Source organism: Enhydra lutris, unplaced genomic scaffold, assembly GCF_002288905.1.
Source record: "Enhydra lutris kenyoni isolate GAN:26980312 unplaced genomic scaffold, ASM228890v2 scaffoldscaffold3, whole genome shotgun sequence".
Classification (NCBI taxonomy): Eukaryota; Metazoa; Chordata; class Mammalia; order Carnivora; family Mustelidae; genus Enhydra; species Enhydra lutris.
The window spans coordinates 84,264,375-84,287,634 of NW_019154087.1; the positions used below are offsets into that span (position 1 = coordinate 84,264,375).

The following is a 23,260-nucleotide window of genomic DNA, read 5'->3' on the forward strand; positions in this document are numbered from 1 at the left end:
GAAACTGTGAAGCCGTTTAGGCTTCCCTTGGAGATGCCTGGCGGCCAATCAAAGGACATGGCCAGGGAAAACAAGCTTTTCTTAGTGATCGTCTGGCTCAGATGCACCTTTTCAGAAAACAAGGCAGTTAGGCCTCGAGTTCTCAGCTGATGCAGACAAGTGAGGCTGAAGATAGCTCTGGAGAGGCGCCCTGACTTGGGCACGTGGGTCCGGGTCTCACTTCAGCAGCTGGGCTTGGCCGGAGGGCCTGGCCTCTGTCCCTGCGAGGTGAGAGGCTCCGTGCCTGGTGAACTAATGGTGGGCAGAGGGATGGACACACACCAGAGGCATACTTACTCTGTTTTTTAAAAATCCCTGAAACCGCACAGGGAAACAGATTTAGTCCACACACACACACACACACACACACACACACACACACACACAAGAACAGCTGGGGTGCCAGAGTTAAAGGTCGAAGCAGAAATAAGTCCTAGAGAGGCCTTATCCCAACGGCCTGCCCAACAAGTCATAAAACCTTGGCATTTCAAGAGCTAAGTGCTGGCCCAGGGAGGCAGACATCACACCACTCACAGCGCGGAAGTGTCAGCAGGAGTGAGGCTAGTCCTCCCAGTCCTGCTGGGGCCACTGTCCTCCAATGCGACCGATCCTGCCACCATTAGGTGTGACAGCATCTGTGTCTATGGCAAGAGAAAATGCCCCAGGGCCGGATTTTTGGCCCTGGAATTTTCAGGAAAGACAGAAGGAAAAGGCACATGCAGGTGATTGATTGAATAAAAGGATAAAAAAAAGTAGCTGGGAGTAATATATCATTATTTTGATTTTGTTTGCAACATACCTCCCCACCCCCCATGAAAAGAGAAATTCAAAATATAAACTTTATTATTTTACATTCAAGTGAAACTTCCATCTGGGGGCTCCACACAATTTCAGGCCACATTCAGCAATTTATCACGTTGGTGCCTTTTCACTTAACCCAACGGAAGAAATCAGCCCTCCTTTTTTTTCTTTTTTTTTTAAAAACAGCTTGATATTCCCAGCTGTACCACTTATTTACGCGCGCGCGCACACACACACACACACACCCCAAAAACTTCTACATAGAAAAATAAAGGATAAACATTATCCATCTATTTTGTACTGTGTACTAGAACTTTTATATACAGAATTCTCTTTTTCTCTTTAATGTTTTCAGTCGCTGTGTATTTTTCTCCCCTCCCGTGTGAGCTGCGATTTTAGGGCAGGCAACGGCTACAGGGAGGCAGAAAAGCTACATTCCTGTCAGGGGAGGGAGAGCAAAAGCCATCCCTTGCTCTCCATTCAAAGTCTTTCCCCACCTACCACCTCGGACATCCCTGTGGACGGCCTTCTGGTAAGCGGCTGTCCCATCGACTCCCCCCTCACTCCCCCTGCTCTCTCAGGCGTCAGGGAGCAGAGGGCCCACCCTGCCAACACCCAAAATGACCTTGGTGTGAGGACAAGGGAATGGAAGCAGGCAAGCAAAGCCTTTGACAAATAAAAGATTCTGGAATCACTGCCCACGCCTGTTCCTTCAGTACGGAGTTCGACTCTCCAGCTTGTGCTTGGTGAGAAAGTACTTGAAGAACTCGTAGACAGACCAGGAAATGGCAGTGGAGGGCATCTGGTAGATGACGCGGGCCTGCATGCCTTTGAAGTAGCCGGGGAGGCCGTTGAGCTGGTATACCATTCTGAAGGCATTGGCCATGCCCGACAGCCGGCCGCTGATGTTGGCCAGGTTGAGGGCCATGTTCTCCTGAGTGTTGAGGAGGGTCTTACAGACGTCCAGGGGGGTGGTGGCAGCGGCGGCCAGGGCCCCGGCCAGCCCGCCCGAGATGATGTGGGACTGTGGGTTGTAGCCCCGGTGGGGGTTGACCTGCTCCTGCAGGAACTCGTAGGTGATAAAGTGGATGGACTGGAAAGGAATGTTCATGGTCAGCTGTGTGGTGTAGCTCCGGTAGAAGGCCCCCAAGCCCTCGGTCCTCCAAACTGTCCAGACGCAGCGGAGGGCGGACCGGTGCGGCGAGTCGTACATCTGTAGGCGCTGCTTCACCACTGTGGTCAGGGCCGCCGACAGGCAGGGAGGTGGTAGGTTGGGTTTGGCGCCAACCCGGGTCGGAGTGAAACGGGGCGGCCAAGCCATAAAGAGAAACAAGCAAGTTTAGACACACTGGCAACACAGGTCCCAGAGAACTAGCACGCGCGGGGTCCCAGCCCAAGGAACCAGAGCCTGCTCCGGGCTCTCCCGTTTATAGATGTGACCCCAGGACCTGTGCTCGGCTTCTCCTGCCTGCAGCCCATATAAGGCGGGGGGTGGGGGGGAATCCCCAAACCAGCCAGCCACTTCAGACTAGATTCAAGGATCTGATCCCCGGATCCCGGAGGCTTTCAGCATCACACCTGCGGCCAAATTCAATCGCGCCCCCTGGTCTCTCTGCCCTCCCAGCTGCACATGGGTCCCGCCTTTTGCTCCCTGTATGTGGATGGTACACAGGGCTGTTAGCTTCTGTATGTCACAGCACTCTTAGAAGACATATGGGAATTATGTGAGCCTAAATTCAGGGACAAACTCCAATGAAGATCCTGGCTTAAAAAGGAGAACTGCTGGTTCAAAGGCTATGAGGCAACGGGGTGGGGGGCCTCAGGCTTGAGTCCTCATAGCCCCCACGCACCGCCAAATGAACACATGCGGTGTGCTTGCTTTTAGAGAAATGAAGTCTTTAAATCAATATGTCAAAGAGAAGAGAGGGAGCTGAACCTCACTTTTTTCTCTCTGAAAAGGAGCAAAACTCTTGCCTGCTTGACATGGGGTAATTAACTGGTCACTGACCAGGTTCCTGAATGCACTGCCTTCAACACACAAACACAAAGCCCACCTCTCCCAGTATGACCCATCAGACCCCTGAAGGTCAGAGCAGATCCCCTGTCTTGCTAGGGAATGGGAGGCAGCTGAGCACAAATAAGAAATGTTCGCAGTAAAAGACAAAACCAGACAAACTTGTAACACCAGACTTGAAATGCTGACATTTTACCTCTGATTTTCCCTTCTGGCAAGGGACCATTTTTCAGATGGGGAGAAAGGTTGAGAGAGTCCTACAGGTCACACCGAGAATAACCCAGCTGGGAGGACACCCAGGACCAGGCCCCAGAGTTCCTTGCTCTGTGGACCCGGGTTGGCTAAGGACTCACATCTGCACGGCTGACAACTGTTTTCCAGTGCTCCCCAAATTCCAAATAATAAAAAAAGATAATGTGGGAGGAGCCGGCTAAGCCAAGATGGCCCAAGGTTAAATCACAAGGAGAGTGAGGCACACATGGACATTCCTAACCCTCTTCTCTCTGTATCTGCGTATGTTCGAGATGGTCCATGCTAATTTCAGATTTTTTAAAAAGCCAATTGAACCCAAGCCCTAGTGAATGGCCTTTGATGGCTTCCCCCTAAATTTGTCTAGGATTGATAAAGGATAACTAGGGCCTGTGCATGTGTGAGTGTGTGTGTACGTGCCTGTGCGCACACGTACACGTACACACAGGTTTTATAGGAGTGCCAAGGACTAGCCAAGGGAGCTTGTTAAGACAGACTCACTGTCTCTACCCCCAGAGACTCCAATTTAGCAGGTCTGGGGTGGGACTTGAATTAGCATTCCTAACATGGTCCCAGGAGACACTGACGCTGCTGCTGGCCCAGGGATCACAGCCCCACTCTCTGTCCAAGAGAACAGCAGCACCGTAAGCTCCAATGCTCAGCCCCTTTTCGAGGCCTTCGCTAACGTGGTAAAGAATTCTGCTTATTCTGACCGGAGGCCGGAAGTCCCCTTACCCGACCTTCTGCCTCCCCACCACCACCATTTTTCCTGCCCCTTCGCACATCCCCTCCTGCCATTCCCTGGGGACCATGAAGCATTACCTTCTGCTGGATTCATTACCGCATCGTGGAGCAGAGTGGCCATACTTCCAGCTATCCCTGCAAAACAAACTCCAGAAAATTACCCTCTGCGACCGGGTGTTCTGAGGAAGTTCTTGGAACTTAAAATCAGATGGAACCCTGCACAGAGCTTTCTGAGAAGCCAAATCTATGCCCAGCTGCTCCCAGGTGAGCAGGAACTCTTCAAAACATAAGGTGACGATTGAGTTGTTGGGGGGAAAACGGCACCACTGGCCACATTTTCATCCTGCGGATGTGAAGTCAATTCTGGGAAAGGTTAGACCTGCCAATGGCCGAGGATACCCAGAAACCACACTTCGTGGCTTTTCCCAATGGAAAACTGTCCAGATTTCCATTCTCTCCTATCCCTCACCTTTGTCTACAAACCAACTTATTCTGCTCTGGAGCTGGGGCAAACAAAGGGGATGATATTATATATATAGCTAAGGGGAGAAAAAGAAAAGAAATTTAAAAAGAAATATCCTTAATAAAATCCAGGCATTTTCAAGAACACGGGCAGGAGAAGCAGACGTCAGGAAGCTCTGCATAGGCAGATTTCCAGGGTTGGTTTGCAAATCAATGACCTGTCTCAGAGATGGCAGACCCCATCTTGAGGCTCTCATCTGGCCTGGCCTCAAGAACCAGGAACTTCTAAAGGCTAATTCAGACCTGGAATTTTGCTTTCGGCTTTGGTTTCCCTCCCTGGGCAGGTGACACTGCCCAGCAATTAAGATTAGCACCAGAAAGTGGGAGGAATGAGCAACACCAGGATAACGCTTCAGAAATGCGGATAAAGCCCCCTCCCTCCCCTTCTGCACATAATCACGATTACCACCAGAAAGGTCAAACAAAATGCAACCAGAGCATAAAAATCGTGGGGAAGCAGGAACAGCACTGGGCAGAACTGTGTTCCATCCAACCGCCTCCAAGGGCATCAGTGACCAAGGGACTAAACCATTACACATGGCAGTTTCAGCAAGAGGCAAACCCCAAGGCCATGGACTCGGGGGACAGCATCAGAGTGTGATCCTTAGGGACTGTCTTGATAAATGCAACGAGGGCTCCCCCCCCTTTTTTTTTTAGTGGAAGAAATGTCTGCAAACCAGCCAGGGTTTGCAGATGGAAGGGATGCTTTGGGGTTCTCTCTTAGTAGCACAAAAGGAAGGGGCGGGGGTGGGGAGGAAGCTGCCGCCGGTCACTCTATGTCTTCGGTGTTCAAAATGAGTTTTGTTAAAATAAGGACACCTTATTCCATGCGACACAAAAACCATCAAAAGCAAAACCCACAGGAGAAGGCAAAGAAAGAGCCCCCGCTGAGCCCGCTGAGCCAGACGTAGGAGCCGTTCACCTGCCCGCCGCCCGCCGCCCAACCCAAGTCCCCTCCCCGCCACTCCCCCTCAAAACAACAAAGGAAAACTACTCCAGCCCTTGCTCGCAGACAGATGCAATGGAGACCAACAGAAGAGAATGGGGGTGAAATCCCCAGATCCCCAGAGGCTTAAGGTGGGAAAGATGGCCTGTGCTGCAGCAAATCCTTTGTCAGCCATAAAACTTCTTGACCTTTTAAAGCTTAGTTAGATCTTGACGTTGCAGAGACCTGTTGAACCAGTTTCTAAATAGTCTCAGAGAAGCTGTCCAGATAATTTTTTTTTGAATCCAGCATTGTAAAGTTTTGTTTCTATTCAGGGTTTTGTTTTTTTTTTCCTAGATCTGATCATTAATTGCTTTTCAATGTCTTAAAAAAAAAAAATGAAAAAACCCACGCAACAATGTAAACTGAAACACCTCTGTCACCGACTTCCCCCAGGCTTTAGAAAGCGAAGGAGGGGAAGAGAAAAAGCGCATGTGTGTATGCACGTGTGTGTGCGCGTGCGCGTGTGTTTGGGTGTGTGTGCACACACGACTCGAGAGTTCTTTATTCGTAAGCAAGCGCAGCGGAGATGAGGCGTCAGGCTGCTGGGTCACAGGGAGGAGAACCCTGGGGAAGGGTCTGTTGAAGGAGAGAGCTCTCTAACTCCAGACAAACGCTTTCAAAATACCGTTGGCTAGGTGGCTGTTTCCTTGGTGGTGGAAAACGGCATTTAAAGTCCTTTTCATGTTTTCATAGCAGGCAAAATACAACGCGTGGGCCGGCCCTGCGCCCAGCATCATCACGTTGAGGCCTCGCAGGGGCCTCCAGAAGCCTTCAGTCCGAATGATTTTCTTGAGGGCTCCATAGACACTCGTGTACTGCGCTTTGGGATCTGGATTCAAACTCTGCATTCGTGTCTGGGGGAAGGCAAGGAAACAAAAAAGGTGGAAGTTAACAAGGATGGTAAAGAGGATAAAAACACACACACATACACAAACAACCCAGGGAGACAGTGAGAGCCAACTGTCTATTTTCATTTTCACAGGATTCCTCGGTGAGGAAAACATTGATTCCCTCCTTCCTGGAGTACTCTCCCTGCCGTCCACCGCCCTCCCCCCACCCCCCACCAAGTAAGCACGTTCATTCGCAAGGATTCCATTATGGCCAGCAGGAGGGAAGAAGGTTGGGGGCAGGATATGAAACAGGAAGATGGACCCTGCCACCGTCAAGCTATGTGACCCCTGAGGAATCCCTTAACCTCTCTGGACCATGGGACCACCCCTCCCCCCCAATTAAAAAAACAGGATGGTCACAAATGTCACATGAAACAGTAAGTGAAACCCTTCATGAACTCAGAGGCCCAGTCAATGGGGAGTGTTCTTATCCTGTGGTTGCCCCTCTGGTCCTAAAGTCTATGTCCTCACTCATCGAAGACCTCCATGCCTGTTCAGCTGCCTCCAGGAATCTCTCAGGGGTCCTCCAGACCTCATCCCACAGCTCCTCTAAATGCATTTTACATTTTGTCTTTAGAAGTTAGCACTTACAAGTAAATAGTCCTGTTCTTAATCTCTTCCTGTGTGCAGCCTTGTCTCCTTGAGGCAGAAGCCCGGCTTTCCCCATCTCTGTTACCCCTATCCGATGACCAAGGCTCTTAAGTGGGTATACAGTTAATCTGTATGTCAACGTAGCAAGACCATGGTACCCACAATGGCTCCAACTACGGCCAAGCACTAGTCTCAATGTTGCTATGGAGGTATTTTCGTAGAGGAGATTTATACTTAAATCATTAAATTAGACTTTGAGTGAAACAGATTATCTCTTCCTGTCTCTCTCTGTCTCCTGGTTTGGTGTCTCTGGAGAACCCTGATTGGTCCAGGGATAATATCTGCCCCGTGAAAGACCCACCCAGGCCCAGTCCTGCAACATCATGCCTTCTTCCACTCCCCTCAACACACACAGTCTAGAGGAGAGGGTCTCCGACCGTGAGCAGGGATATCCTTTTACCACCAAACAAAATCGTACTCAAAGCTATTATGTAAAATGGAAGAAGAATTTCTCTAATTGAGAAGGGGACGGGGCTGGGCTCTCTTCACTTCCCGTCCTCCCAGCAACCCAGCAACTCTGGGGCTCCGAGGAACAGCGTGAAAACCAATGATCTAAATTAACACTCATATGTGGAATTTCAGAAACAAAGGAAAAAAGAGACAAACAAAAGGACAGCCTCTTAACTATAGAGAGCGAACTGGTGTTTGCCAGAGGGGAGGGGGTGGGGGATGGGGGAACTCGGTGACAGGGATTAAGAGCCCACTTATTGTGATGGGCACTGGGTGATGTATGGAAGTGTTGAATCACTATATTGTACTCTCCAAACGAATATAACACTCCATGTTAACTACACTTGAGTCCTAAAAAATAAATTTTTAAAATTAATGGTCATTTTCAGAAGTCACCGGCTAGTAAAAACCACAGAGAAAATGGGCACATCATTGGCAACTTGTCATTTTGCCAAGAAAGGGCATAAAAACTGTTAAATTAAATTTAGCTTTATTAAAGAACTCATCACTTGCGGCGCCTGGGTGGCTCAGTTGGTTAAGTGTCTGACTTGGTTTCGGCTCAGGTCATGATCTCAGGGTCCTGAGAAAGAGCCCCACATGGGTCCTGTGCTGGGAGTGGAGCCCGCTCCTCTCTCTCCCTCTGCCCCTCCCCCCCTCAAAAAAAAAACCCACAACAAAACAACTCAGCACTTTACCCCTCATTTTCTGGTGAAAATGCCCCCTGCCCAGCCCTTGGCAGCTGCCCCATACCTGGGCCCACTTGTGGGGAGTGCAGAATGGGAATGGATGGGGTCAGTGTCCCTGTGCCTTTCTGTTGAACTGTTTTCTACTCTAACATGATTCCAAAAGTATTCAAGATGGTTTCATAATGGGGGACACATTATAAGCAACCCAGAGCAAGGGAAGGAGAAGGTGGGAATCTGTCAACCTAGAGGGGCCTGACTTTGCTCTGTGGGTGCTCCTGGCGGGGGCGAACCAAGAACGGGAGCACAAAGTGTCCACAAGCGCAGCCTCAGGACGGCTGAGACTACCCAGGGCACTAAATCCTCAAAGACACTTGAAATCGCTCACATTTTACAGCAAAGAAAGCTCCATAGTCCCCCTACCCCCCACCCCCACAGGGCTTTTCCCCTTAATTGCCCCTGATGAAAAGCAGGAGCACCAGGCAGGAGGCGGCAGAGGGACCAGGGATGGAATCCAGATCCCATCACTTCCGCTGTGCCCCTGGGCTAGACAGTGACCCCTCCCCACTTTGTCTCCTCCTGTGACAGAATGGTTGAGAAAATTAAATCTCCGTGACCGTCGTCACACGTTACATGTTAATGACAATAAAGGATGTGGTTCTAGTTATCTAGCCCTGCAGAGGTCTAAGCATCTTGGGGGGTTGGGGGGGCAGAGACTGTCTTATTTACAATGTATCTACCACTCCTATTACAGCGTCTAACTCACACCAGGCGGTCAATAAATGTCTGTCCAACGAATGGATGGACAAATAAATGTGCGTGACTTAGGGTACCAACAGGGATGAGGGGTACTAGATCTCTTATTTCACTCCTCCCTAAAATAGAAGTAGCTTTCCTGGAGTTACCCGTTCCTCCCACCACCCGTTCCCTATTGATTAAAAAAAAGTCCCCATTTTGCTGCATTGCTCAAGCCCAGCAGTGATCCGCTGAGCTACACACAGGGCTGAGGCAGCCTGTCCCTGGGGTTGGCTTCTGCCAGTTCTATGCCCAGGGGAGAGGCCCCTGGGGATGGACACAGAAGCTAGCTGGCTGCCTTCTCCAGCCCCATGGCCCCAGTTTCTGGCCTCTGGCAGCAAGACCAGCCTGTGGTGAAGGCCTCCCTTGAGTCCCGGGGGGGAAACAAAGGAGCCCCTTACAAGCAGTGTGAGAAGACACTTGGGACGTGGAATGAGGAGCTGAGAGGCTGGTTTCTGACCTGACCCCGGCACCTACAGGGCCAGTGGCCTTGGCCATGGCATCTCATCTCTCTGGCCTTCTGTGTCCTCAATAGAAAAACGAAGGAGAGGGCTGGAACAGTGGCTGATTACCAGAATCACAGGGAAATGCTTAAAAATGTCCCACCGGGCACCACTCCAACACATGTTGATTCTAAATTTTTTTTTAAATTCCCCAGATGATTCTGATCATCACTCCCTTTGGAGAACCCCTTAAAAAGGGGGGCCCTCTAGCCCTAGCACTTTCTTTCTTTTTTTTTTTTTTTAAGATTTTATTTGACAGACAGAGATCACAAGTAAGCAGAGAGGCAGGCAGAGAGAGCAGAAGAAGCAGGCTCCCCACTGAGCAGAGCCCCCGATGTGGGGCTCGATCCCAGAACCCTGGGATCCTGACCTGAGCAGAAGGCAGAGGCTTCAGCCCACTGAGCCACCCAGGCGCCCTGCCCTAGCACTTTCAAGTAACATTCTGCATCCAGCCTTGGCAGAAGGGGGGGCACCTGGGTTAAGTGATAATGGGTGGTTGGGGAGGCAGTGAATATAGAAGTGGGGCAGAGGCAGGAAGCTTTAGAGCCAGCCATTCTGACCCTGTTGGTCTGAATTCCAGCGCTGGGACCTAGAGCAGATTCCTCAATGTTGGGTTGTGGAGTAATTACCCCATGAGCTCCCAGAGAGCTGGCAGCATTCGGGATTGAGGTCACCGTGAGAAAGGCCTGACTCGAGCTGGGAGGCAACGATGGCCCACCTACCCACCCTTTCCCTGACAAAGCTGTTCACACTGGCCAGCCCTCAGACTTACAAGGGAAAGCTGGGATTGATTCTCACCTCTTTCTATTTTTTTAAATTTTTTTTATTTTTTTTTAAAGATTTTATTTATTTATTTAACAGACAGAGATCATAAGTAGGCAGAGAGGCAGGCAGAGAGAGAAGGGGAAGCAGGCTCCCTGCCAAGCAGAGAGCCTGATGCGGGGCTTGATCCCAGGACCCTGGGATCATGACCTGAGTTGAAGGCAGAGGCTTAACCCACTGAGCCACCCAGGCGTCCCAAATTTTTTTTATTTTTAAAGATTTTTTAAATTTATTTGACAGGGAGAGACACAGTGAAAGAGGGAACACAAGCAGAGGGAGTGGGAGAGGGATAAGCATGTCTCCCGAGGAGCAGGGAGCCCAATGTGGGGCTCGATCCCAGGACCCTAAGATCATGATCTTAACGACTGAGCCACCCAGGAACCCCTCACTGCTTTCTTTTTAAATTAGGGGTGAGACAGCTGGAGTAAATTCTACTGAGCAAAAATGAGCCACCCCGGGGCACCTGGGTGGCTCAGTGGGTTAAGCCTCTGCCTTCGGCTCAGGTCATGATCTCAGGGTCCTGGGATCGAGCCCCGCATTGGGCTCTGTGCTCAGCAGGAAGCCGGCTTCCCTTCCTCTCTCTCTGCCTGCCTCTCTGCCTACTTGTGATCTCTGTCTAATAAATAAATGAAATCTTAAAAAAAAAAAAAAAAGTGCCACCCCCTGTGGCCAAGAAAAGAACAACTGGGTATCTCTCTGTGCCGGGGTCTACTCAAGGGAGGCTACATTTAATGACACAGGCTTGGGACAGAAGCCAGCGGCCCCTGAGCACAGAGGAGGACTCAGTCAAGGCCCCTTTGGGCCCACCGTGGCCAAGTTCGGGTCCAGATCCTCTCTGGTGAGACCTTCATTTCCCAACCTGCCCACAGAGAGCTCCCACCCTCGATCGGGCACCAGGATGCAGAAGGGAGAGTCACTGGGGAAGTAAGTAACAAGGAATGTGAGAGATAAGGGGAGAAGGACACGGACTGTCTATGTGCCTTAAAGGAGCTCGGAGGGAAGAGAGGAGAGGCCAATCTGTGAGCATGGTCGTGGGACAGGTTGAGAGAAGATGAGGGGGTCACATAGAGGCCACAGCGGAGAGACACGCCCTCCCCCAGTTTAGCCTCTTTTTTCTTTTTCAGTGACTCTACTTGTAAAAGGTACAACTCAGGGCCAGGCATTTCTTAGTGACCTGTGGACCAGATAAGAAGCTGGGGTTGAGTGGAAACCACCCAAGGGGCCTGTCCCTGGCTGGATGAATGAATAAACAAAAAGGGATCCGTACAGACTACGGAATATTCTTTGGCCTGAGAAAGGAATGACACTCTGGCACAGGCTACAGCTCGGGGGAACCTGGAGGCCATGACACAGAGTGAAATAAGCTAGGCTCTCTCTCTCTCTCTCACACACACACACACACACTGTTTGATTCCACGTAACGTGAGGTACTGGAGTCACCCAAAACCCCATAGAAACAGAAAGCAGAATGGTGGTTGCCAGGGGCTGGGGGAGGGGAACAGGGTTGCTCTCCCTGCACGGGGAGTTTTCGCTTTTGCAAGATGAACAGTGCTATACATGTGCTTGGGACCACAGAGCCTAAACACGGTTAGGATGGCAAGTTCGACGTTCGTATATTTTACCACGATGTTTTTTTGAAAAAAGCCCTGGTGTGAGGGTAGACAGAAGGAAAAAGACACAGAGAAAGGGCAGAGATTAAAAAGCACAACCAAAACAAACCAAGACGGAGATGAAGAATTTCATAAACCGCCTTTCCTGTCCTGGGTTTCAGTTCCTGCTCAGGCCTAGAAAAGGCCTGCCCGCCTTTTCTTTATAATAAATTCCCATTCTTCGCCTTTTAATGCTCCACTCTTGGAAATCTGGAATGTCCATTAGCATATTAAAGGCTCTGGGAAGTCCTTCAGGAGAGCAGGCGAGAATTCTGGTTAACCAGGCACTTGTTACCTGTTTGTTTCCGGCAACAGAAACCCGGTCTCACGGATCCACCTCGCAGGACACACTTTGAGAAAGCAGGAAGCACAGAGAGCAGCTCCGGGCGTCAGGAGGACCCCGGCCCCCCAACCCGGGGCAGCCCAGGCCCGGAGCGGTAGGCAGGAGGAGCCTGGAAGACAGGCCCGCGAAGCAGCAAGGCCAAGGACCAGCATGAGCCTCTGGGCGGGTTACCCAAGCACTCTGGCGCAGAAATCGAGAGACCTGGGTCTCGGGCCTGGTTCTGCCACTCACTGTGTGACTGAGCAAATCTCCAGCTCCAGAAGGGCAGTTCTACGGGAGGGCTCCAGGCCCATAATACAAACGCTTTATTTGCGCTAAACGGGCTCCCTAAGCTCTCAGCGAGGCTGGAAGGGAGTGAGGGGTAAGCCCCTTGGCGCAAACGTCCCCCTAAGAAGACAAATCAGGATGAGCCCGCCTCGTTGTGTGGTTCTCCTCTCGAGGGGAGGAGGGTGGCGCGAGAGTGGAAAATGCCTGCACTGCCTCCGGTGAGCTCGCAGGATCGAATGACAGGCGCAGCGGGGGCCCTGAGCGAGGGCACACGGAGCTCAGAGCTGGAGCCTCTCTTTTCAGACAGGAAACTGGGGCGCCCCGCAAGAAAAGCAAAGGGAGCCAGCAGAGCCTGGTGGGGAGACCTATGACCTCCCTGCGTGTCCTGCACAGCCCAAGGACCTAAAGCATCACGGGGCCGCTGGCCTCCCACCCGACCCAGATCCCAAGTCCTCCTTTCTCAGTATTTCTCATAAACAAAGAACAAGTGGCTGGCTCCGCCGGTAGAGTATGTGACTCCTGATCTCAGGGTCATGAGTTCAAGCCCCACGTTGGGCACAGATCTTACTTTAAAAATAAATAAGTAAAGAAAAAACCAAATTCTTCCCGTGTCAAAAATACATGCACTTTACAGACCAGGAGAAGATAAAGTGAAATCTACTGATTCGTCCACTTAAAAGCATTTTGCCAAGCTCCCCTTTGAGGCAGGTGCAATGTGGGGACAGGGCAGCAATGGGTGTGTGCAGGGCTCCCGGGCCATGGTGTGGACAAACATCCCAGCACAACAGGTGGGCACAACGCCCACCCACTGAGGGGACTCCAAAAGGCTACCCAGAAGTCTCTCCCAGAGCAAGGAAATTCTGTTCAGGCACCCGCAGAGTGCTGGGAAAATATCGTATCCTATCAGTGTCTGCTGCCCAGTGTCCGCTGCAGAATTAGCAATCAAATCCGTATGTTTAAATCTATTCTATCTGCCAACTGTCCCCAAGAGACGCTGACAGTCAGTAAATGGAACCACAGCCTAAACCAGACTGCAGGTCCCAACCCCAGCCCCCTCCCTATTTTCTAAGGCCATGGCCAGCCGCCCACAGGCACACAGCCTCACCCTTCAGCCCTGTGGCCCGAAGCTCTTCCGCTTACATTCACAGCCCATCCACGGCCCTATGTGTCCCCAGTGCTGGGGTCTGCTGGTGATACTCCAGCTCTCACCCACCACCACGCAGCACAGACAGCATCAGGCCAAGGAGCCTGTTCCCACGCAGGGCTTGCTGGCAGAGACACGGGCACACAGACCCCTGTAGGCAGCCAGGGGAGAGAGGCATTTTGGCACAGGGCTTTGTGAGGAAAGAACTGTCTTCTGGAACGAAGCTGCAGACCTCACCAGGGGTTTAGAAAGTACTATCCTCGCCTTCCACAATCCTTAGGAGGCACACAGCACAGCAGAGAAGAAACCCAAACCACATCAAGGAGAACCACGCACACACAGTAAAGCCTTCAACTCTCCCGAGTTGAGGACTGCCAGCGTTCCAACTCAGAATGTGCGTCCCAGCCTGCAACCTCGTCCTTACTATGTATGAAATGGAAGATGGGCAGTCACCCCCTGGCCGCTGAAAACATTTGCTGAAATCACCAAAATCAAGGCATGAGGATACAGCCTGGCAGCAACCCCCCCCCACCCCGCAATATTAACCAGGAACAGAGCACTGCAGGAAATGCTTTAAGGAGAACCACACGGTTCACGGCAAGCAGAGGCACATCGAAGTTTATTCCCAAGTTCAAAATTCCCAATCGCGTTTTCTTAAATCTCCCAAATTGGCAAAAGTATATAGACATATCTTTATGTCTTTGTCTTTTTTAATCAAAAGGAAAACTTGATCCTCTTAAAGTTTAGGAACCAGCAAGAGAAAAAGAACTCCTTAAAAGAAGTCCTGGCCTCCCCACACCCCTCCAATCAAGGGGGGCACGAGGTAGGGGAATGAAGCATGTGGCGGAGTGGTGGGTGGAGATTCCTGGCACACACATTCTGAAGGGCCCTGGTGAGAACCACTGTTTCAGAGCAGGGCAGGAGGGCCGGTTCACTGTACCATCAGTGAGAGGAGCTGCGCCAAAGCAAAACAGAGAGATGAGAGTTGGTGGGAACACGCCTCCGGCTAAATCATGTCTGTGCCCATTTCCCTGCCTTACCTATCAGAAGGACTGGACTTCCCTCCGTCCCCCATCACCCGGCTGCTCAGGGGAGGGTGGGAGGCAGTGCGCTCACACACATGAGAGCAAACCAGCAAGGCCGCTCTCTTTCCATTCACATCCCACAGGAGACCTGATTTTCATGTGAACAGACCAGCCACGTTCCAACACTCCCGGTTATCCGCTGCCTCTAAAGTGTGGGGCCGGGCCTGTGAAGCTTCCGCACCATCTCTCACTCTTACTCTCCAGACGGTGTCCCAAAACCTCCAGGGCCCATTAGGGGTGCCCTTCAGGTCACTGCTGTTTCTAAGGATAAAATGCCAAAGTATTCGGTAGAAAATACGAATCCCACCAAGACAGCCAAAACCAAGTGTCTCAGCCTCCCAGGGAAGAAGCCATGGCCCCAGACATGACTTGTCCTGGGAACAGGTCACAGTGTGGGGAGTGAGACCCCAGGTTGAAAAAGGAACAGTACTGCAATTGCTAAGAAATGGAGCTCTCTTTACGATCCCTTCACCTGATGTGATTTCTTGACTATGTGCATGGGTTACCTTGATTGAAAAAAAAAAAAAAAAAAAAGCCCAACAGGGCAGGGAGAGGAAGTGAACAATTCTGCCAAGGGGGAATGTGCATGTGCAGGTGGGTCTGGGAACCAGAGGAAGCTATGGCTGAAGGGTATGCTCCAGGGGAAATGCGGAGGTAAGGTGCGATGGAGAGGGAGTCCTGGGCTCAGGAGAGTGCCTGAGCATTAGATAATCAATCAATGTTTGCTGAGAGAAAGGCAAGTTGGGGCTGGACGATGGGAGGCCCTGACCAGCTCGTTCAGGCATTTGGAATTTCCTTTACAGTCCAGTGTCTTCCATGGTTACGTACCGCCCATGACAGGAGCTATGAAGCCACATGTAAGCAACACAGAGTGGACCTCCAGCGTCTTGGAGAAGGGATCAGGCCCAGGCAACAGAAGTCCCCCCTGCCGGGTCTGGTTACAGGCTAGCCACACTCTGCTCTCTCCAAAGCCGTGGCCACAACCAAGGCCACTGTGCCACCAACCCATACCCATGGGTAGCAGCTCACCGCCCTGCTATGGCTCAAAGCACATTCCCACTTACCTTTATCCTAGGAGCTAAGCCTGGTCACTCCACCCCTTCTCTGGAAGATTCTCCGGCAGGGATGAAAGAATCTGTGCCTGGCTCAGACGCAGTGTACCCAGGACATACTTAGAACATCTAGCTTGTGGTCGGCCCAAAGGATTAAATCATTGCTGCTCTACAGGTGGGAAAATTCCCAAGATGCCAGGTAACAGGACTCGGAGTGCACGGATGGGATTGGTGACCCCACCAGGAGCTGGCAGAGTGGAAGAACGACACTGGGCTGGAGGGGAAGCCTGAACCACCAGTCACTCCTACCCACCTTGTCTGGTTCTAGCAAGGGTCCCGCTTTCTAGTCCCACATCTGGTATTAAGGATTGTGTGCCCTAAAGCAAGTCAGCTTGCTTCTCTGAGCCCCCGGGGCCGCTTTCACAAAATAATTATAATAATCATTATAATTGGGCAACAAAATTATAAATAAATAATAATTATAAATATATATAATTGGGCAACCAATGAACCCCATCTTACAAACAGGGAAACTGAGGCACAGAACGGCTAAGGAACTAGCTCCCCAGGTCACAGAGTACACGCAGAATGGAAGCCAGGCAGACTGGCTCCAGAGCCATGCTCTGAACCAGGAGGCCCCCACAAACTCTCGCCAGGGGGTGGACAGTTAGGGATCACAGTTAGGGATCTCCAACTTCCTTCCTGTCTCTGAGGTCCTCTGCTTCTCCTACCAAGCTAAGCAATCACCCTGTGTGTGCCCGACCTTTTTGAAGAGGGAGTACCCCGACTATGTTCAAGTCACCAAAATCGCCACTAGTTGAGACCACAAAGCTCCTGAGGATCCTACATCGGGCTGCAAACTGGGTACTTGCAGAAAGTCATGAGCCCTGTCCCATGGGGGTCACAGAGCTTCGCCGTTTCGCACTGCTGGCCATTAGCTGGCCAACGGCCCCAAGCGGAACTGGGTAATGGCGCCTCATTCAGTAAAAACCCATTCTCTCCCCTCCAAAGGAGCTCGAGCCATTTGCTCGCTCAGGTCATGGGCAGGAGGGGCATGCTGATGGATGAAAGCCCGGCACTCCTACCCTATTCCAAGGGGAAGACTGAATATTCTGAAGTTCAGGCCGCTTTAGGGGAAGAATTTAATTCACTGCGAGTTCCTGGCCTGCAGAATTTAATTCACTGCAGGATCCTGGCCTGCCCAGGACAAGATGTCAGGGGCAGAAGTGAAGAGATACTCGCTCTCCAAAGTGCTTTCTTCTCCCTGCACGTCGGTAAACTCGCTGAGGCATCAGCAGGCCACATCAAAGAACAAATTTAATGCAAGAATCCACACGGAAATACCCTAAAAGCACATGACGCCACTCTGAAGGCACCAGGACTACCTGAGTGCAGAAGAACAGAGTCCGAGCACCGAGTCTCCATACGACCCTTCTGGGCCCTGTCCCCACCTTCAGCCCTGGTGGCTCTGCCATCACGGCTCAACACGGGCTCCCGATGGGCTTCTGTTTGACTTCCGAGTTCTGCCACCCATGGAGCCCCCCAACCTCCACTTTGTCTTCTCTAATGAGGAACTAGTATGTGACCTGCCCAAGCTCCCAGGGCTGGTCACCACGGTGCCAGCACTGGTCAGCACTCCAGCTCCCAGACCCTGCCTTGCTGACCATCCTTCAACCTTTTGTTGAAAATCCCAGCTGTGGAATCTCAGACACACCTGTTCAACCACCACCTGCCTGACGCTCAGACAGTCCCCAGGGTTTGAAGCGCGTGTGTTCAACGGAAAATTACATGTTGGGCTTCGGCTCTAGGCCTGACTCTGTGATCGGGACCCAAGGACGCCAAGACGTCCCCTGTCCTCAACCACCTCGCAGCTGAAGGCCTGTTCTATTTTGCAGCTGTATGCGCTTGAGGAAGTTACTCAACTTCTCTGAATGGTGGTTCCCTCATCTGCGAAAACCCCTCCCTCACGTGTGTCCTTGCCACAAAGACACAAGGAACCTTTTCAGCACAGGGTCACCTGGCACAGTACTCGAGGTGCTCAACACATGCTTATCGTCTGTGTCATTATTTTCGTAAAGGCTCCAGCATGTTCCCTAAACCACCGCCGATGTCAATAAAATGGCTTTGAAATCTTAGTAAGAACCACCAGCAAAAAACTAGCTTCATCTTGCCGGAAGGTGTGGGGCTTTCTCTCCTGCTTGCTGACGACTGGCTCTTCAGCACAAACGATCTCACTGCATGTCTGAGCTGAACATCAGACTACAGAGTAGGATAGGCCGTAAATCACACATGCAATAGACCCCCAGACCCCAGAAGGAAGTGGCCATCCATGGGGCCCAATTCCTGTAACCTCACAAAGTAGGGAGAGGCATGAAACCCAGCCCCCACCCCCTCTGGTCAGAAAGAGGCTGGAAAAGTGAGGTGGCCTCCTCGTTTCCACTGGATTCCAGACCCACAGGGGCCAGCACTGCAGGCCCGAGGGCCCTGCCTGAGTTGAAACACCACCACTCCCTGCTTCCTCCTCAGACCTCTGCACCTTTGGCAGGTTATTCAATCTCTCTGAGCCTGTTCTTTTATCTGTGAATGGGGGATCATAACAGTACCTACCTCCTCCCGGCTCTGTGAGGATTAAAGGAAATAATGAATGACAAGCCCTTTGCCTAGGGTCTGGCATGTGTGTGGTGGGGGGGGTTTGTTTGTTTGTTTTTTGGATAAACTGCAAATTCCTAGGAAGATGTAACTTTCACTCTAATTCCTTCATAAAACTCATTCCCTCTGGAGGAGATCAGCCCCAGTGGGTAGCAACACCCTGCCCCCAACCATTATCACACACTGAGATCAGACTACCTGAGTCACCCTCACGACAGGCTGAGCAGCTTATAGTTCTGCTGTCTCCTCACAGAAAAGAAACTAAGGCCCAGAAAAGCCAGGGGACTTAACCAGAGCACCCACAAGGGCCTCTGTCGCTCTCATGGGCCCCGCTCCTGCATTCACCTCTCCTGGCTCTCAATTTCTAAACGAATGGACCTGGCTGCTTACATTAATCCTGATTATGTAACAAAGGGAACTTGGGTAGGCTGAAAGGTGGAGGGAAAATCACCAGTGTCAGTTTACACAGCCGCAGAGGGTCCAAGACGACAGTGCCTCACTCAGGAAGCTGGCTCGCCAGGCCTGGCTGCTTGGCGGCAAGGGCGGTTCTGGAAACCTTTCACCAGTGCTAAAATCCCAAGGTTCCCTGACACTGCTGACTGCAGCCCATTCCCTCGAGGTCACCACCATGGAGAGGGCCCTCCCCGTGCTCAAGAATTGGTTCCTCTCTGAACTATAGAGAAATAGCCAGATGGGGCCAAGAGGAGCTACAGCACTGGGCATGGGGAGTCCTCTATGGGTTCTGTCCCCTGTCCTGTGTTCCACGGTCACCCTGCAGCACCTGGGCTCTCACCGTGGGCGTGGGCATGCTCGAAGGTCCCTCGGATTCTGGGGGATCAATTCACATAGTGCTGCAGGATGTTTCCACCAAGTATGTCTCACTTCCCCAAACAGCGGCAATCCCCCCAAAATGTGCACCTAAACCTGAGTATGATCGAACAGACAGAGCCCTGTTCCAAGAGTAAGAAGACCCAGACTCCAAGCCAGCTCTGCCCTCAAATCCCTGAGGACCTCAAAGCAAGCCAGCCTAGCTAGGCACCAACATGGCTTTCCACCGGGAGGTAAATAACGGAAAAGATTTCTACTGTTTTGTTCACGATCTATTACAATTGCAAATATCTGTCCAGTGGATCAATGGAGTTAATATGATGTCTCTAAGGAAGTCCTTTTTGGCCTCGTACAGTCTAGACCTATGAAAGCGGCAAAAAATCCTTTGAAAAACAAATGTGTGTGCCATGAGGCACCTAGAATAGCCAAATTCAGGGGCTGAAAGCAGAATGGGGGTAGCCATGGGGTTGCAGGAGGTGGGGGAAGGGAGAGTGGTTGTTTAATGGGGACAGTTTCACTCTCAGAAGACAAAGAAGTTCTGGAGGATGGCTTCATAACGTGAATGTACTCAGCACTACTGAACTGCCCACTCTAAAATGTTAAGATGGGGGAGGGGGGCTCCTGGGTGGCTCAGTTAAGCAGCTCCGTTAGGCTCAGGTCATGATCCCAGGGTCCCGGGCTCCCTGCTCAGCGGGGAGCCTGTTTCTCTCTCTCACTCTTCCTCTGTGTTCTCCCTCTCTCTTTCTCCCCCCCCCAAAATAAATAACATCTTTTTAAAAAGTGTTAACATGGTCCTGTTCACCTGAAACGAACACACACTGTATGTTAACTACCCTGGAATTAAAATTAAAAACTCAAGGAAAATGAGAAAAAAAGAAAAACAAAATAGTCATGATGGTAAACTTTATGTGTATTTTACCACACGCTTTTAAAATCCTAAATTTAATCCATAGCTCGTTCCACAGGCTTTTCACCATCTGAAATCCTGTTACAATAAGATAATTCTCTAGACTTCCTCTAACACCAGAGAGAGCAGTTTTTTTATTTGTTTGTTTTTGGTGAGGGTTACCAGGGGTCTCGAACACAGCAGGATCCCCTAGACACAGCAGTATTCCTGGCTCCAGGGTCACCCTCGGAAGGAAGCCCCTGGAAGGTCAGCCCAGGGGTCCTCGGACAGCAGGCAAATGTTCCCAAGGAGGCAGAAATGGCGAAGATGCTGTTTGAATCTCCGCCCTTTCCCGCGGGCTGTCCCCCCAGCCTCGATTAGGCCGTGCTTCCCTGTCCAGGGCATGCTGGCCTGGGCCACCCCAAAAAGACATCATCCCAGGGATCAGTACCCCAGCTGCTCAGGCACGGAGGGAGCTGTCAAAAGCCAGCCGAGTGTCTGTATGTGACAGACTGGGTGACGACATGGGTGACAGGCCATCAGTGCCAGGGAGCGCCGTGAGGCACGGCCCTGCTGGAATCCATCCCAGACAGGCCCAGCGAGCCGGGCACCTCCGAAGCCCTGCGTACGCTTCTCGAGTCAAGTGTGGTCCTGTCAGCCTCTGCAGCAGCGGCTTCCACACCCTTCTCGGAGGCCAGGCAGTCTAACTGCACGCCCCACCGTGAGCCCATTATCCACAGGAAGAAAAGGCTTTTCAGAGCAGCCCTGTTGCCAGCCTGCTCTTGCTCCTTTCTCTACTTGTAATTATTAGCAGATGACGCGTCTGCATGCCTGTCTTCCAATAAAGTCTGAGGACACGAAGGAGGAGATGGCCTCATGCATTGATGATCTCAGTGCCCCAGCATTGTGCTTTATACAGCAGACGCGATAACCGGCGGTCAAGGTCTCGGAGGTACACAAAATTCCACCCACGGGCATACACAAAGGAGGCCCTTAAAACCCCACATGCACGCCCCTTGCCGAATAGCTGTCTTCTTGCTGCCTGCTCCCCCAAAAGGCTACCCACTAGCTGTGTCCCCCAGCACCATGCATCTCACTGTTTTCTGGGGCCTCCTACACAGCAGAGTAGCCAGGGATGGAAGCCCCAATCAGAGCTGGGCTCCCGGGCTCAGTGCGCGCTAGAGGTATGAGGAGGGCTGTGGGGTAACTTTCCCAGGTGTTACTGAAGCCAGATTTCCCCAAAAATGCTCAGATCCCATTATCTCCATAATACTCGCTGATTTATGTGCTGGCGGGGACAGGTTACAACTGGAGGGGACGTTCCCCTGCTTTCTTCACACACCCCACACACCAGCCAGTAACAGAGAAAGAAACCAAAAATACCAGGAACAGCACACTTGATGTTGTCAGGGTCTCTCTCGGGGGGGAAAAAGACCAAAGGAAACGTCCCAGAGATCCCCCTCTCAGGCTCTGGAATCTACTTACACGCGAAAACGTCTCCATGTATAAATTGTCTCACAAGCTTTTGGGGGAGTCATGTTTAAGTTTTACTGGATGCCCAAGGGTATGGCGGGGACCTACAATCATGGGTGAGCTTTGATGCTGACTAAAAACCCTCGTGGTGGAAACAAGAGCTTTAAAGGATTTGAAGGGATTCCAGAAGTGAGAGCAGGAGACCCGCATGGTCAGACAGCGGGGTTTTTCTCCCCACTGCACAAACATCATCAGTGTGTCCACGGAGGTGCTGTGGCCGAGTCCTTGCCTTCGAGGGGTCTGTCGTCTTAGTAAGGACAGCAAGAGTAAACCAAAAACCATACAAGTAATAAAACGACAGAGTCTAAGGGCCTTGAAGCAAAGCGGAAGGGGATGGTGCAAGGAGATCGAAGGCAGGAAGCCTCACTTCCATGTTGGGGAGGTGGTCCCAGAAGGGACTCTGAAGCCTGGAGGAGTTGGGCAAGTGGACCTCAGGATGCAGGGGCTACCTGGGGCACAGGTAGTGGCAGGTGGGAAGGAGCCAGCCGTGCCAAGAAGGGTATCACTGGGAGCTGAGCCCACGGTGAGCCCTGAAGTCCACGGCAGGAGCAAGGATCGGTTCACCCTTCAGTCTGTGCGGTTCTGACCTCTGGCCTTGGATGTGGGAACAGAGGAGGAGGAAGGAGGTAAGAAAGGAGGTAAAGGACACAGGAGAAGACACATTTCTCACTGTGAAATCTAGACAGGAATGCAAGCCATGAGGAGAGGTAGTGCTCCCGTTACCGTGAGGGGACACCCCCAAAAGCCTCTCAAGGGAGGAGCCCCACCCACCCTGCCATTCCCAACAACGCTCCCCCAAAACCCTCGGGTTGTCTGGGCTAACCTATCTGTGCTGCTGGCAACGCTGCCTGACCTTGGCCATGACAGCTGACCCCTCAATGACTCAGCTTCCTGGTAGTGAACTTGTAAAAGGTCCCCGGCAGGAAGGAGTCAGAGTTATAAACAGGGCCTTCCAGAAGCATCTGCTACACGGCTCCCCTTGATTCCAGGGTGGGGCTGTGGCCATTCAGCATTTCTGGAAATGCCTGAATGAATGGTCTGCCGTCTTAAAGCACTGTAGTTGGAGGTTTGAAGGAAATTAAACAGACTCTAATCTCCAGTAGTCTAGTTAGGACTAGCAGGCACTCTGGGATGCAGGGATCCCAAATGGTACTTGGGCAGCCGCTCTTCTCCCTGCTCCTTATCCCCCTGGTAGAAATTCCAGGACTGGGGTCTTCCAGTGTCCCACTCCAAACACAAGCGCCTCTAAGTCTATATATTCGAAGTCAGAAGAAGATGTCCCAAAGTTACAATGCCCCATGGAAATAAAGGGTGGAAATTTTAAAACTGGAAACTTCCAAAGAGATCATTTAGTTTGGATTCACTCTTGCCATTTTACAGATGAAGAAACTGAGACTTGCGGAAGTGAAGTGCTTCTCTCAGAGTCACTCGGTTGGTGGGCCTCTGGTTGTCTTAAGCTAATTACAATTCACTCTAGAGGGCGACTGCTAAAAAACAATAAAATAAAATAAAGTAAAAGGCGAATGCGAACGTTACGTGCGCAGATGTACAGAAAGAATCAGCTTTTGCCTTGCTTTTCTTTAGTTTGTTCCCTGAGCCATGCTCAAGTTCTGGGTTGACGAAGGTTCTCCCTGTCCCTTAAACTGGCTGCTCAGGGATCAGAAATCTGTTTC

The 23,260-nt window shown here is 51.4% G+C and overlaps 1 protein-coding gene across 1 annotated transcript in view; it reads right to left on the reverse strand.

The window, feature by feature from the left end:
- Positions 1–878: 878 nt before the first annotated feature.
- The window catches only part of LOC111157392 (solute carrier family 25 member 37), a 36,844-nt gene continuing 14,462 nt past the window's right edge, over positions 879–23,260 (reverse strand). The window contains exons 2-4 of the mRNA XM_022518761.1: positions 5,983–6,211; positions 3,926–3,982; positions 879–2,073 (exon numbers count right to left, since the gene is read on the reverse strand). Of these exons, the coding sequence (XP_022374469.1) occupies positions 1,553–2,073; positions 3,926–3,982; positions 5,983–6,211 (807 nt within the window). The 3' untranslated portion in view covers positions 879–1,552. The remainder of the gene's footprint in view (positions 2,074–3,925; positions 3,983–5,982; positions 6,212–23,260) is intronic.